At 37.4% G+C, this 17,899-nt stretch overlaps 2 protein-coding genes across 4 annotated transcripts in view; one reads left to right on the forward strand and one right to left on the reverse strand.

Annotated features, from left to right (window-relative positions):
* Positions 1-5,601, forward strand: part of afap1l2 (actin filament associated protein 1-like 2) — a 39,789-nt gene extending 34,188 nt beyond the window's left edge. Inside the window, exons 13-19 of one of the 2 annotated variants that reach the window (XM_079851610.1) lie at positions 96-210; positions 445-651; positions 2,466-2,727; positions 2,855-3,028; positions 3,252-3,439; positions 4,067-4,216; positions 4,992-5,601. In XM_079851610.1, the coding sequence (XP_079707736.1) occupies positions 96-210; positions 445-651; positions 2,466-2,727; positions 2,855-3,028; positions 3,252-3,439; positions 4,067-4,216; positions 4,992-5,018 (1,123 nt within the window). In that variant the 3' untranslated portion in view covers positions 5,019-5,601. The remainder of the gene's footprint in view (positions 1-95; positions 211-444; positions 652-2,465; positions 2,728-2,854; positions 3,029-3,251; positions 3,440-4,066; positions 4,217-4,991) is intronic. The other variant, XM_079851611.1, reaches the window with a different exon arrangement.
* Positions 5,602-6,071: 470 nt separating this feature from the next.
* vwa2 (von Willebrand factor A domain containing 2) overlaps positions 6,072-17,899 on the reverse strand; it is a 49,518-nt gene continuing 37,690 nt past the window's right edge. For both annotated transcript variants that reach the window (XM_079851613.1, XM_079851612.1), the window contains 10 exons: positions 17,592-17,701; positions 16,227-16,421; positions 13,793-13,926; positions 13,584-13,713; positions 11,975-12,030; positions 11,775-11,882; positions 9,539-10,117; positions 7,731-8,282; positions 7,520-7,642; positions 6,072-6,595 (listed from right to left, as the gene is read on the reverse strand). In XM_079851613.1, the coding sequence (XP_079707739.1) occupies positions 6,453-6,595; positions 7,520-7,642; positions 7,731-8,282; positions 9,539-10,117; positions 11,775-11,882; positions 11,975-12,030; positions 13,584-13,713; positions 13,793-13,926; positions 16,227-16,421; positions 17,592-17,701 (2,130 nt within the window). In that variant the 3' untranslated portion in view covers positions 6,072-6,452. The remainder of the gene's footprint in view (positions 6,596-7,519; positions 7,643-7,730; positions 8,283-9,538; positions 10,118-11,774; positions 11,883-11,974; positions 12,031-13,583; positions 13,714-13,792; positions 13,927-16,226; positions 16,422-17,591; positions 17,702-17,899) is intronic.

Here is a 17,899-nt window from a genome sequence, read left to right on the forward strand (position 1 = left end):
TACTATAAATGTACCATAAAAGTGGCCCGTGTGACTTATGATCTGATAGATTTGTTTTTGGAGATTTTGAAGCCTGATTTGTGTGTATTTGTCAGTTTAATGCAGAGGAGGTACTCAGAGCCCAACACATACACAGACAGCCCTCCGTCAGACCCCTATACCTGTGATGACATATACGATGATGTGGCATCCACAGAGAATGAACAGGAGGTGGGTGAAACACCCTTGCAATGCTTTTGTCGTAAATCTATACCTCCCACTTTATTGCAGCTGTGTTTATTCTGAGTCATAGACTCAGGACAGTCGAAGATTCACTTAGCTGTCGGCCAGAAATAATACGAGTGGCAGGAAGTCATTGCTGTGATAGTGTTGTGTTTTTGTAACCCTGCAGGCCATCCAAATTCAATAATCTCTCTCTGATACTGTTCCTCTCTCCGGCTGTAGGAGGTTCAAGAGGTTCAGAATGGCAGCGAGGAGGGAAGCGCAAGCACCGAGGAGAACGGGAAGGAGAGAGTGTATCTGGATCTGATCCCGGTTCGCTCCTTCCTGCACACGAGCTCGGGCAGAGTGTCACCCCAGATGTCCAACACCGTACAGACAGAGCTCAGTCCCTCAGCTGCTCCACAACATGATCAGCTACAGCCTCAAGAGGTTAAGATTAGATGCAATGGAAATTCATCCTTGTTATTTTCTAAATGCATGTTCATAGATCTAGCTGTAATAAAAAAAACATGTATGTTTTCATTTTTTTATAATTTGACCTTATTATTATTGGATCTTCTGGTGAAAATGTTCACTCTGATGACGTATGCAAGACATCACTAATCATTTAATCTGCATAAATTCCGCCTCTGCAAGCCCACATCTCAAAATCCAATAAACAGCCAATGCATAGAATCAAGTTCCTGTCCTACATCTTTCTTCATCAATAACCTGTTACACTCAGATGTGTGTCACAATATACACTGAACAAAATTATAAATGCAACACTTTTGTTTTTGCCCCCATTTTTCATGAGCTGAACTCAAAGATCTAAGACTTGTACACAAAAGGCCTATTTCTCTCAAATATTGTTCACAAATCTGTCTAAATCTGTGTTAGTGAGCACTTCTCCTTTGCCGAGATAATCCATCCACCTCACAGGTGTGGCATATCAAGATGCTGATTAGACAGCATGATGATTGCACAGGTGTGCCTTAGGCTGGCCACCTCTAATAAATAAAAGGCCCCTCTAAAATGTGCAGTTTTACTGTATTGGGGGGGTCCAGGGTGGGGTTCTCTGGATCGGCGTATATGACAGCGTGTTCCGACAACTGGATCGGTGTATATGACAGCGTGTTCCAGGTCCTGCCAATATCCAGCAACTTCACACAGCCATTGAAGAGGAGTGAACCAACATTTCACAGGCCACAATCAACAACCTTTTTTTTTTTTTCGGGGGATCCCCCCAAGACCCCCCCCCAATACAGTAAAGCTGCACATTTTATTGTGGCCAGCCTAAGGCACACCTGTGCAATAACCATGCTGTCTAATCAGCATCTTGATATGCCACACCTGTGAGGTGGATGGATTATCTCGGCAAAGGAGAAGTGCTCACTAACACAGATTTAGACAGATTTGTGAACAATTTTTGAGAGAAATAGGCCTTTTGTGTACATAGAAAAAGTCTGACTTAGATCTTTGAGTTCAGCTCATGAAAAATGGGGGCAAAAACAAAAGTGTTGCGTTTATAATTTTGTTCAGTGTAGATGAAAAGATTTGTTGCTACTTCAGTTTCATCATGACTTTTTTTTTTGTTACTAAGAAAATGTAGAAAATTATAAATGTATAATTTATCCAATTTTATACCATGGTCTAGGTCAGTGGTTCTCAATTCCAGTCCTCGTGACCCACTGCTCTGCACATTTTGTATGTCTCTCTTATCTGACACTCTCAGGTCAGTTCATGGAGTCTCTCCTAATGAGCTGATGATCTGGTTCAGGTGTGTTAAATAAGGGAGACACACAAAATGTGCAGAGCAGTGGGTCACGAGGACTGGAATTGAGAGCCACTGGTCTAGGTGAATTCTCGATTCTGATTGGCTGCAGGGTGTCCATTAAAAAGTAATAGAGGACACCTAGTAAATAAACTGTCAGGCGTAACCAGGGAAACCAAGTTATTGTTTGTAAAAACTTTAGATTTCGATTGTAAAACTAATTAAAATATAAACTAATGTTTTTAAAAAAAGTGTTATTTGGCAAGTAACCATGGTGTAAGCGGGTTAATGCCCTTCGAGGTGTCCATTGTCAGGTATTAATGGACTTCGGCTTCAGCCGCGCGTCGGACGGTTCACGCCTCTCTGTCGTCCATTAATACCTGACAATGGACACCTCGTCGGGCATTAACCCTACATAAATTGGATTGTTATGTGTTACCAAGGCCACAGTAGTACAATGTTTGCTGAATGTTTGTCTCTTCTAAAACAGCCTGAATATGAAACCTCACTACCGAGCAGCACAGAGATCCTGGACCCTCCACCTGTAGCCCCAAGAGTGGACGCAGATCCCTCTCCGGCCCCCAATCTGTACGTCCAGACTCAAAAAATCAGTTTCCTTAGTCAGCAAAGCCAAAAGAGGGCCTCTCTGTCTCCCCAAACCCTACCCCAGATGCCCCAGAGTCCTCCCACCTCCAGAGGAAGAGCCGCCAGCGCGGATAGACTTCTCGACAGGCTCAAGTTCTCTCCAGCAGGTGAGAGCCTTCAGCTGTAAAGCAGACCTACAAAACTTGTATTTATTTTTCCCAGCCATGCACTCAAGTGAGTATACTTGCAGTATGTGAATGTAGGTCATGACTCCTACAAGCTCCTCTTGTTTAGCAGCCCCAGGGTCGGTTGAGGTGAAATTAGGGAAGAACAGGACGGAGGCCGACGTGCGACGTTACACCGACGATAGAGACCGGCTGGAGCGAGAGAGGGAGGAGGTTAAAAACACTCTGGCCACACTGAGGAAAGACAGACGAGAGGTGAAAGAAGAGCTAAACTCCTGCCAAGGTACTGCAGTGATACCTAATGGTCATGTTAGGAAACACTCGTGTTGAAGCAATAGATAGTTTAGTTAGTTTTTATTAATCCTCATGTTGTTCTAAATTTGGATTATTTTTATGCTGCTACTGTTTGCTAATTTTATAAAACTTGATATACTTTTATGTAGTGCTGAGATACTGCCACTGTGCATGTAAATGCTAATAAATGCTTTTGATTATGGCTTTCATAGACCCCACCCAGCAGGCCTCTCTGGAGGCTCGTCTGAAGCAGATGGAGGAGACGTGTCGTGAGGCAGAGCGGCGACGAGTGGAGGTGGAGCTCAGCTTGATGGAGGTGAAGGAGAGTTTGAGAAAAGTGGAAGCTGGACCTTTTACACTGGGCACCACGGTAGACAGCAGTCTACTGGAAACTTTAACGGTTAGTCTCATAACAACAGAATTCAGTTTTTGTCTGACTCTTTTCATGCACTTTGTGTAGGGGAATATAATTATATACACCCTAGCGTTCAAAAGTTTATGTTTTTTAATCATGTATAATACGTAATTGATTATATATTTATATATTATACTTTTTTAATGAATATACAGCAAGAATGCATTACATTGATCAAAAGTGACAGTAAAGACAATTTTCATGTCACGAAAGATTTATATTTCAAATAAATGCTCTTTTTTTACACTTTCTATTAATCAAAGAATCCTGAAAAAAATATTAAGTAGCACAATTGTCTTAAACATTGATAATAAAAATGAAGGATCATGTGACACTGAAGACTGGAGTAACGATGCTGAAAATTCAGCTTTACCATCACAGGAATAATTACATTTTAAAAGATATTAACATAGAAGACATTTATTTTGAATTGTAAAAGTCTTAACCTGTTCCAAAACCAAGTGAATTGCAAACCTAGACATAAGTATACTAAGGTGGTACAATTCAGGATAGGTAAGAATTCAATCCCACTGTGTTCTTTCTGAGATTTTTTTTTTTTTTTGTACTGTATATTTGAACTACGTGAGCTGACTTGTATTGTTTTGTTTGTAGCCCAAGATGGCACCTGTCGCCAGTCCTGCTCCAAATACAAATACACCCACCAACAATGGAGATTCACCTGTGAACTGTGCCACAGCGCTGAAGAACAGACCCGTGTCCATCATGACACCCAACAAAGGAAACGTTCTGCAGAAGGCCAAGGTCAGAGTCCACTTTCTAACAGAGAGCTTAGCTTTTTTATGATGACTTTAAGATAATCTTACATTTATTATTTATAAAAAAAAAATACAATCATTTCTACAGTCAAAGCAACTGTACACAACAGAAAAGTTCTAATGCCATGGTTTTTGGACATGTACCACCATGGTAATCCCATGACTCTCTTTGAAGTACAGTGAAGTACCATGCAAATGACGGTGTTCAACGTAAAGTTCAAGAGTTTGGGGTCAAAATGTCAAAATACTCACCAAGATTGCATTTATTTGCTCAAAAAATACAATAAAACAGTTATTTTGTGAAATTTTGCTACAAAAGTAACATAACTTTTATATATTTTTACTATAAAATATTTAAATGTATTTTAAAATGTAATGTATACTGTGATGGCAAAGCTGAATTTTCTTAAGTCATGTGATTATTCAGAAATCACTCTAATATGATTTGCCGCTCAAACATTTATTTTCAAAGTTGAAAACAGTTGAGCTGCTTAATAGGACAATTTGATGAATAGAAAGTTTTTAGAATTTTTTTGTATCAATGTAAAAAGTCTACCGTCAATTTTGATCTATTTTATGCATTCTTGCTGAATAAAACTATTAATTCTTTAAAATATATGACTGACCCTAAACCTTTGAATGGTAGTGTATGTATATAGATGTAAAGATGTATTCAGTCGTCATCTTTTTTTTTTTTTTTTTTTTCTTACAATACTTTCCTGATTGTTATTGCCTGAGCTGATGTCATTCTCTTTCTGCAGGAATGGGAGAAAAAAACCACAACTTAATAGATGGGAACAGCGAGTGCAAAAAGACTTTTTAGCCAAAGCTCAAAGGACTGCTAAGGCAAATGCTTCAGGCAGGGAGGGGAAGGGGGTGTGTCCAATTCCCTGCAGGCTCCGCCCCCTGATACATCACCCTCCACTCGTCCCTGCTTCTCTGCTACCAGAGGCTGAGATGGCACTGGGTACATCAGGCAGCTGATCCAAGACAATATTTTCTGTTCCCTGCCAAATAACGCCACTGGACAACAATAGATTTTAAATCTATTCAAGTCATTTTATGTAAGAGAAAGGAGGAGAACGATAGAAAATACTCTTCCAGTGGTGTGCACAGTATGTGATGGATGTTTCACAAGCTTGAGAAGAGACCAAAAAAGAGTTTAGGCGAGCTTTGAGAACCACTATTTTTATATTGAAACATTTAGATTCAAGACTTCAAATCAGCCATTTGGTACATTGTAGCTTGGTTCATGTATGCTGGTAACCAAGATGTGAATATATATAACATATCCGTTCAGTGTTTTTCGGTTTGTTACTGTACGCTAGCTGAAACATGCACTTTTTATTCAAATAAAAGTTTGTATTGACAACTATGCATATTTATGCAAACGGCATCCTGCTTTGAAATTGCAGAAAACAGAACTGCATTTTTTTTTTTTCCAGTAGGTGGAACCAAAACAACACTAAAACAATAGAAAGTATTTGAGTTAGACAAGGTTCTGGAAAAAAACATTTAATAGCTTTACAATAGACAAATGAATCACTGTAACTGATAAAAAAAATAAATATGGTCAAAAACATACGCCTCTAACATGAGGCTTTCTGTTACACGAGGAGTTTTCATTATGACAGATCACAAGCAAGTCCAAATCTCAGACAGAAAACATGTTCATACAGGGTCTTCAGTGCTGAATAATCAATACAAACAGCATCAAAACCCCTTAACTCTTTCCCTGCCAGCGTTTACAATAAAAAGAAGAGGAAAAAGTTGCCAGCCACCACCAGCATTTTCACAAAATCTTCATGGCCCCAAGTGTATTTTGTTGTATGAATATCTGAACATGCAACATTTCAAAATAAAGAACAGCCTCCACAAAACAAAAATTCAATTCAAGTTTCATAAAATGAAATGCTTTTATCACTTGTTTCTGCTTCTGGTTTACCTGTTTCTTTAATCTCTTAGAAGATGTGTAATACTGTATAGGGGAAGCATTGTGTCATAAATGATGGAAAATTCCATTAATGGCAGGGAAAGAGTTAAGATTAACTAAATTGAAAAAATCGTCATTTTTAAGGCACTGAACGCATTTACAAAATTCGTGAAATGGATACCCGTGGAGTGTCGTCTGGATTGTGTGTTCACCACCAGAGTGAATTGTAGAATGAATTTGAACCCATTGCTGAGCTGGGTCTTTGTGTGTGTAGTGTGCGTTGTTCTCTTCATCTGTGCTGTGTTCGGGACACGTGTCTCCTGCGGTGCTCCCTATAGCGCTGCTGCAGCAGCTCTTTTTCACTCTTGTGCTGGCGGCGCCTCAGGCCTGCAGGTTTAGGGAGATCTCCTCTGGATGGCGGTTCTCTGCTTCCTGGAAAAAACAAGTTCACAAAAATACATAAATCAAAACATCTAAATATACCCTGCCAACTGTCCATTCTGAAAACGCCTAAATTATGACCCATCCAGAGGGCACAGAAAAATGAACAAAACATTCTGAGCAACATAAGCTGATGTGTGAATCCATTTTAATTTGTTATAAGACGGGTTAAATAACCAAGATTTGCATTGCAAAAAAATTCTTAATCACATTTTTGTCTTATTTTAAGAATATAAAAATCTAAGCATCCTTACAAGGTAAATTTACTTGAGAAAACCATGTTAATATATATGAAGAGTTCAGTTCAGTGCCATCTGAAATTTTCTTCTAGAATGATCATTTTTATCCAGCTCGTATGTTTAAGTTCAGTAGTTTCACTTAAATGACAATGAAAATTACCTATTAAGTGTCATTTAAGTGAAATTACCGAACTTAAATATACGAGCTTGATAAAAATGATCATTCTAGAAGAAAATTTCAGATGGCACTTAGAGGCTTTTGCATCTGAACTCTTTATATATATATATATATATATATATATATATATATATATATATATATATATATATATATATTAGTATAAACTTTAAGTTTTATTCAGCAAGGATTAATTTAATGTATAAAAAAAACTTTCAAATTAATGTTCTTTTGATTTTATATTCATATAATCATGAAAAAGTAAAAATCTGCATATTAGCATATGACGTGACATTCATTAAAAAACTAAAACAAGTAATAAAACACATATAGGTATAATAATATATATATAGGTTTTAATAAATAAAAAAAAAACAGCAAATAAGGTGAATAAAAATGGTTAAAAAATACCTATATAATTGTCAACTTCCCATCTACAGGAAAACAAGAATATCCATTACTAGCACAAAAGACTAATTAGTAGTTACTGGTACTGACGTGTTTCGCAGTGTGGACCCTTCCACCCACGGCATTCACAGCGGTAGCTGCCGTTGAGGAGCACACACACGCCATCATTCATACAGGGGTTGGGACTGCACAGGTGAACAGGTTTCTTCACGTCTGTAGAAAGCAAGCAAAGGTAGAATATAAATCCATCACATATGAAAAAAAAATAATTTCAAAGGGGAATATTTGTGCCGTCTTATACCTGCACACACCATCTGTACCAGCACATCCTCAGAGTATTTCAGGTCATCATATGAAGGTACAGAGATCATGTGATCCTCAGAGCCGGCGATGCGGAAGAGGACCTCTTGCTGAATGCTCCCGATGCCAATCACAAACACTGACACTCCGCTATCCCGGATCTTCTGGGCGGGCACCGCTGCATCCTCCGCACCCATCCCATTAGTCAGCACCACCACAGCCTTGTTGACTCCAGGTCGTGCTCCTTTTCCCACCGTCAGGCTTTGGGAGTGCACATGGAGCAGGGCTGAACCTGTAGAGGCCTTCCCACCAAGAAAAGCAGCGTCTCCCACTGCCCTCAGCACAGCAGAGCCCGAGTCATACTTGTCCAGGTCAAAGACCGTGACGGGACGCCTCTCATAAACCACCAGTCCCACCTGAGCCACGTCTCGATTGATGTCAAACTGCACTGAGGTGCTCCGAACAAAGTCTTGAAAGTGGACGAAATTGTCCTTGCCTACAGCACTGGAGGCGTCCAGCACAAAAACAAGGTCCAAAGCTTGACCCAGACAGCCTAACAAAGACAAAAGGCGTTAGTATAACAGTTTAAAAAACATAACCAAACTGAAAGGAATAGTTCAGCCCCCAAAAAAATTTTTTTTGGTTTGTTTAAATGTATCTGTTTTGGAAACCCCAGACAGCAACATAGTGTCTGGGACTGCTATAGATTTTTGCTAGACAATTTCATTGTCATATATTCGAGCATATTCATAATGTGACATCCTGACTAGTTTTTATCATGGTTAAAGTTGGCATGTAAGAGAAGTTGTGATAGAAAAAATGGGTGGGATTTAATTTTGTCCATAGGGAATTGATTGGATTGTTGGATCATTGTGGTTTGCTGTTGTAACACATGGGACATGGTGATGGAATAAATATGAGAAATGAGAAATATTTTTGATGCTTTTGCTTTTTCTTTCAAAAGTTTTTCCATTTCCCTGAGAAACTTTGTGTTCCACTAGCAAGACCTTAGCAATCCCTCCCAAAACTTTTGCCTTCGCTCAAAATGTTTATTATTAGAAGTTCCACAAAGGTTTTGCATTCACTTACAAACCTTTGGCATTCCCTCTCAAAACTTTTGCCTTTGCTCACAAAACCTCTGTTCCCCCGATAATCTTTTTCGTTAGCAAAACTTTTGCATTCCCTGTCAAAACTTTTATCCTTGGCTCACAATTATTATTATTACATTTTACAAAAGTTTTGCATTCCCCAAGAAACTTGATTGTGTTCACGCGGGTCAATCTCAGACTACTGATTATGATTGAATTAAAAACAATCATATTCTTTTTAGATTTTTCTTGGACTCTGAAAGTGATTGTTAATATCTTGTCTAGGGGGTTGTCTTTGTTTCTTAAAAGGTATAGTGGAGGATCTTTCCAAATTTTAGATAAGACCCGCCCTCTCCACTTTTTGAACAAGTTTGATTGATTCACCAGAATGATTGACAATTAGGAGGACCAATAGTATAGGTGATCCACCCGGAAGTAAAAAATCCTCCACTATACCTTTAATTTTTGTCAGCAGTATATTTTGATTAAGATTGAAGAATTATCGTAATCATGGCCATTTTCATCTTCGTTAGTGTTGAAGAAATTAAAAAAAATCTTTGTTAACGTACAATTTTCATAACTGTGGAAACACGCCATCACAGTCTGTGAAAAGAGTCCATTAGATGGAAAACTATTATTTGAGGTGAACTATGCCTTGAGGTGCAACGATCTATGTAAGGACTTTACAGTTGTGTCAATGAAGAATGGTTCAGATCTCTACCCTGGTTGTCGACGCTGCAAATTTTGGCTCTTAGCTCTGGGATCTTAGCGGTCAATCTGTCGGGTGACTGGTATGTGATGGTGCGCTGGGGGTTTCCTGTTATGTTGTTTATTTCAGCCCTCATCCCTTCTGGCGCTACACCGATGATGAAGATCTCCCTGTCCCGTGCGTACTTCGCTGGCTCCACCACAGGGTCGGCCGAGGGCGTCCCCGTGAGCAGCACTACCACTCGCGGCAGGTCATCCTGAACATCGGCAAACACGGGTGCGCTCTGGAAGCCATTGCGTGTGATGTAGCGAAGAGCGTTTCCAGCCTTGGCCTGCCCGCCACGATACTGCAGGCGCTCAACGGCCTGGATCAGCTTCGCCGGGTCTCTGTGCTCCCCAATTTTGGCTTCGATCTTCACGTCGCTGCTGTACTGGGCCAACCCCATCTTTACAGGGGTGTCAGAACTCAATACAGCCTGCATGAACCGCTTTAAGAAGGACTTGAAGCGTAAGAAACCCTCCAGAGTAAGAGCAGAGGAGCCCTCCACCAGGAAGAGCACATCCACAGAGCAGTCGAAACTCAGAACGGGAGCTGGGAAAAGAGGAGACGGTTAAGAGGGTTTTGATTGACACCATTTTCAGATCTAAAGAACATGCTTAACATACCACTTCTGCATTATCTTGTGTTTATTTTAGACTTTAGTTAGGCTCGTGTGAGACTCTTCTTTACCCATTAACACATGCAAAAATGCATTTATGTAGAGCATAAACAAACAAAAAGATCCATCTTTCACTCTGCGGGTTAAGTGGGGTCATCTGATCTAACCCCTGCCTGTGATGTCATTCACACTGACTGACAGCAGGAGGTTGTGCGTGTCATCATGTTCTGATTGGCCGGAGGATTCTATGTCAGTGTTACAATGGAACTCATGGAGACTGATGACGGATTCTTGGAATCTCATTTAGGAAAATATACCAGCCCCATCTAGAAAACCCTCACTAAAACATTTATTCAGCTCTCGCTGTCTGAGTAGAGCGGCTAACATCATCATCAACATCTTCTGTTTGTCCTCTGTTAAGTGTTTCAGGTCTATCGCATCACGGACTAACAGTTTTAACAACAGTTTTTTACCCAAGAGCCATCAGAGAACTGAACAACAATGCTAAACACTAAACGTTTGATTACACCTTGAATGGTCATGATTCAAATGCACTAATTATAATTACAGTTAGAGCCACTTTGTGATAACAATGTGCAATATCTTTACATGAAACTGTCAAGTTTTGGTATTATAGTGTGTCATATTTATTTTGTCTTAATTATTGCTGTTGTGTTGTCGTGTGTGGACGACGCACCGTAAGATTTGCTTATTAACTTAAATGTATTTTATGCAATGACAATAAAAGGGAATTGAATTGATTTGTGTGGTCAGAACTAACTTTACACACATTCTACACTACTTTCTTTAATGTTCTTTTTTGCTAATGTTTAATTGTTTTTGGAGACTGCTGTGTCATTGTTTAATTTTTTTATTTAAATTTTTTTTTTTTTTTGCGATATTATTAATTTCAGATTTATCTCACCCTAAATAGTATATAAAAACAAAACAAATGTGGTTGGGCATTTTACAGCTGTTGGCCTGCAACAGCGAACACACGTAATGTAAATAAAGATATTATTTGATCTCATTTTAAAATATATATATTTTTTTTTTATATTTTGTAAAACAATTTTTTTTTTTTTTTTTTTTTTTTTTTAAATTTGTCACTGCCTTTGTTGTGTGTGTTGATGCTTTGGCAATAAAATATTCATATAATTTTATTTATGTATTTATTTATTCATTCACTGCTTTTGTTGTGTACATTGATTATTTGGCAATATTGTATGTATATCAATAATGGTAACAATTTTTTTTACGAAATAAATTTGATGGTTGCATTTCACGGCACAAGGCGTCAAATTTGCAACAAGGTTTCTGACTTTGGAAGCATTTGTAGATGGAAACAGAGTGATATTAGCTCATAATTAGAGCGTCTCTATCATCTGAAGGACATAAGACCTCTGAGGTATATTTCAGTCAACCGTGACCTAGCCCGAAAGCTGACCCCCACTGTAACGTGAAACCATGAGCTGTTTGTGACAACTCCCACACACGCATACAATCCACCCAAACCCACCAAAACAAAACACACACAGCCCGTTAGATGCTGAGGAGTGTGGGAAGAGAGGCACATGAATGTGAACTCACCACAATTGGGGTCACTGCCGTAGCCTGTGGGACACTCGCAGCGGTATTTCTCCAGTCCCTCAGATATACACGTCCCCCCGTTCTGACAGGGGTGAGAGTCACATGGTTCTGAAGGGAGAGGGAATCATTTCTATTAATCAAATTCTGATGATTATGGAATTAAAAATTCATTATTGAGTATTCTGATTTTTAGGTCTTACCTGGACAGACAGTTCGGTGACAGACAACGGGGTGCTGCCTGTAAACTTTGTTATACCTGTAAAACAATGTGAATCCACTTTCACTCCACACATCACTGAACTCCTTTATGTTTCACCTCAGGCCATTAAACCTCAAAATTAATAATAATCATAATAAACCATATTATAATTAATTATTAATTAATTAATTTATTTATTATTATCTGTGAGCCTGGATCACAAAACCAGTCATAAGTCGCAAGGGTATATTTGCGGCAATAGCCAACAATACATTGTATGGGTCAAAATTATCGATTTTTCTTTTATGCCAAAAATCATTAGGATATTAAGTAAAGATCATGTTCCATAAAGATATTTTGTACATTTCCTACCGTAAATATATAAAACATTTATTTTTGTGAGTGAATGCAGCACAATCGCGAACATAAATGGACAACTTTAAAGGCGATTTTCTCAATGTTTCGATTTTTTTCAAAATATTGTCCTATCCTAACAAACCATACATCAATGGAAATCTTATTTATTCAGCTTTCAGATGATGTATAAATCTCAATTAATTTTTTTTTTACCCATGTGACTGGTTTTGTGGTTCATGGTCACATCTGTGTTTATTTGAGCTTAAATCATAATAATAATAATAATGCTATATAATTTTTTTGGTCAAGGTTTCTGTAATACAATGTGAAACCAGTTTTGCATTTCTGTTAATGAACTCCTTTATGTTCCACCTCAGGCCATGAAACCTCAGGCCATGAAACCTCAAAATGATTAATAATAATCATAATTATTTTATATATTCAGTATACTGTATATACCTTATTATATTTATTATTAGTATTAATATATAGTATTAGTGCTGTAAAATCGACTAATTGCATCTAACATGAAAGTTTCTGTTTACATAATATAGGTGTGTGTGTGTGTGTGTGTGTGTGTGTGTGTGTGTGTGTGTGTGTGTGTGTATATATTATATATATATTATTATATTTATATATATTTATATTTTTATATATATATATATATATATATATATATATATATATATATATATATATATGTGTGTGTGTGTGTGTGTGTGTGTGTGTGTGTGTGTGTGTGTATACAGTATATACACGGACACACAGACATATATAGACATCTAATAATATATATACACACACACCTATATTACTATATTATGTAAACTAAGACTTTTATGTTAGATGCAATTGTGATTAATCGATTTATTATATATATATATATATATATATATATATATATATATATGGTCAAGGTTTCTGTAAGACAACCAGTTTCATTCCATACATTTCTGTTAATGATCTGCTTTATGTTTCACCTCAGGCCATGAAACCTCAATATGAGCCTGCGATGCTTCAAAAGAACAAAAACACACACAATATGATACAATACAAACATAATCTCAGACCTGAGGCATCTCTGTGACTGTATAATGGTGAGAAAGAGAGTCAATATACATTAAGGTCATTTTGACTCATCATAGATATGTGTCAGACAGATGATTCTCAGTGTCTCGTGGAATGAACAAAGTGTTTTTTACACTTTAGAATAGGTCAAGACCCATGCGTTTTGTTCAATCCATGTCATTTACCTGTAATGAGGGCAGAGGGATGTGTATGGTGAGTATCCCTTGGACCCTTTCCAGCACATGAAGTTTCCCTGAAGCTCTTTTACCGTCTCCAGGGTTTTCTGCACACACGGGTAAGACTCCACCTTACACCCTGCAGATATCACAGTGCAGGAAACGTCACTTGCTGTTCATAAAGGCGCTGTTGATTGAGTCACAGGTGAGTCTTTTACCTGAAGGAACGGCAGTGCAGACGGAGGAGGTGGTGAGGCTGCTGAATAATCCATTAACAGCATCACTGAAGTGCTCCGCGAAGAACACATGAGCATCCGATGGGCTGCTCGCCAATTCATGGAGCTCTTCCCACCTTACAAGAGAAAGACAAGTTTCTTTAAAGCTCTGTACAAAAATAAAAAATAAACATTCGTCTTGGCTAAGTTCTTTGACTGGTTATAATGCAACATCTTTTTCATGGTGAATCTTTTTTTTTATTATATATTTATGTTGTGGAAAGAAGTGTCTTATGCTCTCATTGCATTTCTTTGATCAAAAAATACAGTAAAACAGTAATATTGTGAAATATTATTACAATTTAAAATAACTGTTTTCCAATTGAATATGTTTTAAAATTGTAATTTATTTATGTGATGGCAAAGCTGAATTTTCAGCATCATTACTCCAGTCTTCAGTGTTAGAAGTTATTCTAATATGCTGATTTGGTGCTCAAAAAACATTTCATATTATTATCAATGTTGAAAATAGTTGTGCTGCTTCATATTTTTTGTGGATTTTTTCAGGATTCTTTGAGAGAATAGAAAGCTCAAAAGAACAGCATTTATTTGAAATATAAATCTTTTGTTACATTATAAATGTATTTAGTCACTTTTGATTACCTACTTGCTGAATAAAAGTATTAATTTCTTTAAAATGACTTCAAACTTTTAAAAAGTAGCTAAGGTCACAGTCAATTCCAGATCTATATTACACACGGTGCAGTAAAATACATTTTGAGCAGACAGAGCATATGGTGCTGCAAGAGCTCTGAGGGGTCACAGTAATCCACCCAAACACAACACTGATAGACTCCCAGCTGTTAGAAATGGCAGTTAAGGTGAGTTTATCCACTGAGATTCTCTCTTCCTCCTGCACCTGTTGGGAAGCTGCCATAAAGCCTCAAAGTAAAGAGAGAACAGAGGAATTACACTATCTGCAGCCTATCCAAAAGTAACACCACACATCCAGGCTGTCAGCAGCCTTTTAGTGTGCAATAACACACCTGTTAGTGTGTCTGAGAGCTGTCAGCACTAATAGAGCTGAAAACATTTCAAATATGACCGCACCTGTCCCTGCAAAATGTTTCAAAACAATCACCAACAAAAAAGCACAGAAAAGTACCATGGTATTACCATTTTTTTTAATTTCTTAAAAAAATAAAATAATAATAATTCCAATAGTATTCTTCACCGTACCTTAAAGTGCCATGCACAGTAAATACAATGGTACATCATTATGGTAATCTCTCAGCACCATGGTATATACTAAAGTACCACAACTTTACTCTCTGTACAGTGTACAGTGTTACTGACAGAGTGTATTACCAAGGACACAAGGTAAATATAAAGCGATAAAACATGTTGCCCAAAATTAAAATAAACAAAGAAATGTTATTTTGCATTAAGAAAATGAAGACCAGCTGTTTTTTGTGACATTATTTTCATGAAAAGTCAGCACATTTTGCCAAAAAAATCCTCATTACCATAATACATCAAGTTTTTGTTTGGTAATTTACAATATTTTTAATATTGATTCTGATTGAGATACTCAAAAAAATGATATACATAATTCCATATTAATCAGTGCTGTCAAATCAATTTAGCATGATTAACATAAAAGTTTATGTATATACACACAAACTTTTATGTTAAATCACGATAATTCAATTTGACAGCACTAATTCCAGTTGACAGCACTAATATACATATACATATATATATATATATATATTAGGGCTGTCAAACGATTAATCGCGATTAATCGCATCCAAAATAAAAGTTTGTGTTTACATAATATATGTGTGTGTATGGAGTATAATTATTTTCTATATATAAATACACACACATGCATATATATTTAAGAAAAATGTGTTATTTATATATAAAATATTTATATATAATATAAATTATATATAATATAAATATATATACACAGTATATACACATGCAAATATTTCTTAAATATATACATGCATGTGTGTGTATTTATATTTAGAAAATAATTATACACCGTACACACACATATATTATGTAAAAACAAACTTTTATTTTGGATGCGATTAATCGCGATTAATCGTTTGACAGTCCTAATATATATATGTATATTAGTGCTGTCAAATTGAATTATCGTGTTCTTTTTTTTTTTTTTATTAAAATCAAAAATGAGATACTCTAGCCCAATTTGTGTAGTACAGTAATAAAAATATGGTGAGAAAATGCTTAACTGTCATAAAAATAATTTCACGATTGAAAAATATCTTCTTGGTCCTAATAATAGGCTTCATTTCATGGGGGTGTACATGGACATGTTTCTGAGAGGTTCTGTTGAAGCGGGTAATTAGAGATGTGAAGGTTTTATTCCGTGATTGAAGTCAGTGGAAATGTTATGTGTTACCTTGGGTAACGGATCCCCACGGCAAACAGAGTCACTCCAGACAGCTTGAGCTCCGAGGCAGCCAGCTGCACTGCCCCCTGGGACTTTCCGTCAGATAAGAGGATCACGACGCGTGGCACTGTGGAATTGCGTCCGCCGGAAAACCCCTTCCTCAGAACGAACTTCAGAGCCAGACCTGTCTGTGTGCTTCCACCTCTGAAGGAGAGAAAGAGTTACTTCAAACATTTCACATTTTAAGACATACAACTGAGAGTTATATCAAAATTACTACTGAGACATGAAATTCCAGTCTTTATTATTTGTGGCTTGTCACACCTCCACTGTGCAAAACAGTAACTCAGAAACCCACAGCAACACAGTCAACATTACACTGCACAATGAAGAGGACAGTCTGGTTTTTCTTTGCGAGTTTTCCTTCACTGCCTCTGCTCTAATCTCATTAATTTAACTACAGCGGCCCCTCAGAAGTCTTAGGATAACACAGAAGCCTTTAGTTCCCTTCAGTCCACTGTGTCCTTAAAGCACCCTGCATGATGAAACCTAAACCAGTAACAGCACTCTCAGCTTCACACAGGCTACATCTTCATCTTCGGGTTGATTTAAACTCTGCTTGCCTTCTTTCCAGTGTTAATACTGTACATTCTCTGTACTTCATAAATGAACACTTGATACATACATTGGAGTTAATGGTTAACTGGCCAGTTGATTAAGAAACTGATGTAGGAATTGCAACCAAATCACAATATAAGAATGATTTATATATATATATATATATATATATATATATATATATAAAATATACAGTTTCATGAGTAACTTTTTAAAAAATGGTATAACAGCTATATTTTTCAATGTCAACTACTGACAATGCTCCTTTATGCAGTGTTGAAATACAGGATCTCCTCCATCCTGCAGGGATATTGATTAATGTCAGTGGAGACACAGGCATGTGCACAGCTGGGCTTCTCTCCATCATCTTTGCTCACAGTTGTTCAGCTAGACAGACAAGTGGTGAAATTTTCATGGAGTGGGAATCCGAAACGGTAATTTCACAGCTTGTCGAGGGAGATGTGGTATGTCCTGACTGGGTGATAAGGTTTAGGCCAGCTGTGTGCTCAGAGTGTAATTCAGCTACTAGTCATTACAGAACCCTGCACAGCCTTCACTACAAAAACCATTAATTCAACCTCATGACACAGCGCACTCCGACACACATGCACACACATGTTGAGGGTGTATTGTAAACACAAGTCCCCATGTCTGTGTCGACAAAGTTTCAAAGATGTAAAATGGAGTGAGATGTTTCTCATCCTCCACAGGAAGTGCTGAGCCCTGATAGACACACAATAACACTAATCTCTGTACCTATAGTGGATTTTCTTCATCTTTTTCTTCAGCTCCTCCTTGCTCTTGTAGGAGTCCAGACTGATTTCCAGTTTGGGCGTGGAACCAAACTGAACCACGCCAACTTTCACCTGCCCAAAATAGAGAACGCAGTTTAAACACCATAAACATGAAGAGGAAACTAACATAAATAATATTCAACATAATGCCAGAATTTGAGAGACGGCATGCAAGAATTAAAAGAATAGCCCAATAATAAAGTTCTGTCATTACCATAATGTTATGGAAGCTTGTTTCCGCATGAAAAAAAAAAAAAAAGTCTCACAAAT

The sequence above is a fragment of the Squalius cephalus genome (assembly GCF_949319135.1).
Source record: "Squalius cephalus genome assembly, chromosome: 19".
NCBI classification, from domain to species: domain Eukaryota; kingdom Metazoa; phylum Chordata; class Actinopteri; order Cypriniformes; family Leuciscidae; genus Squalius; species Squalius cephalus.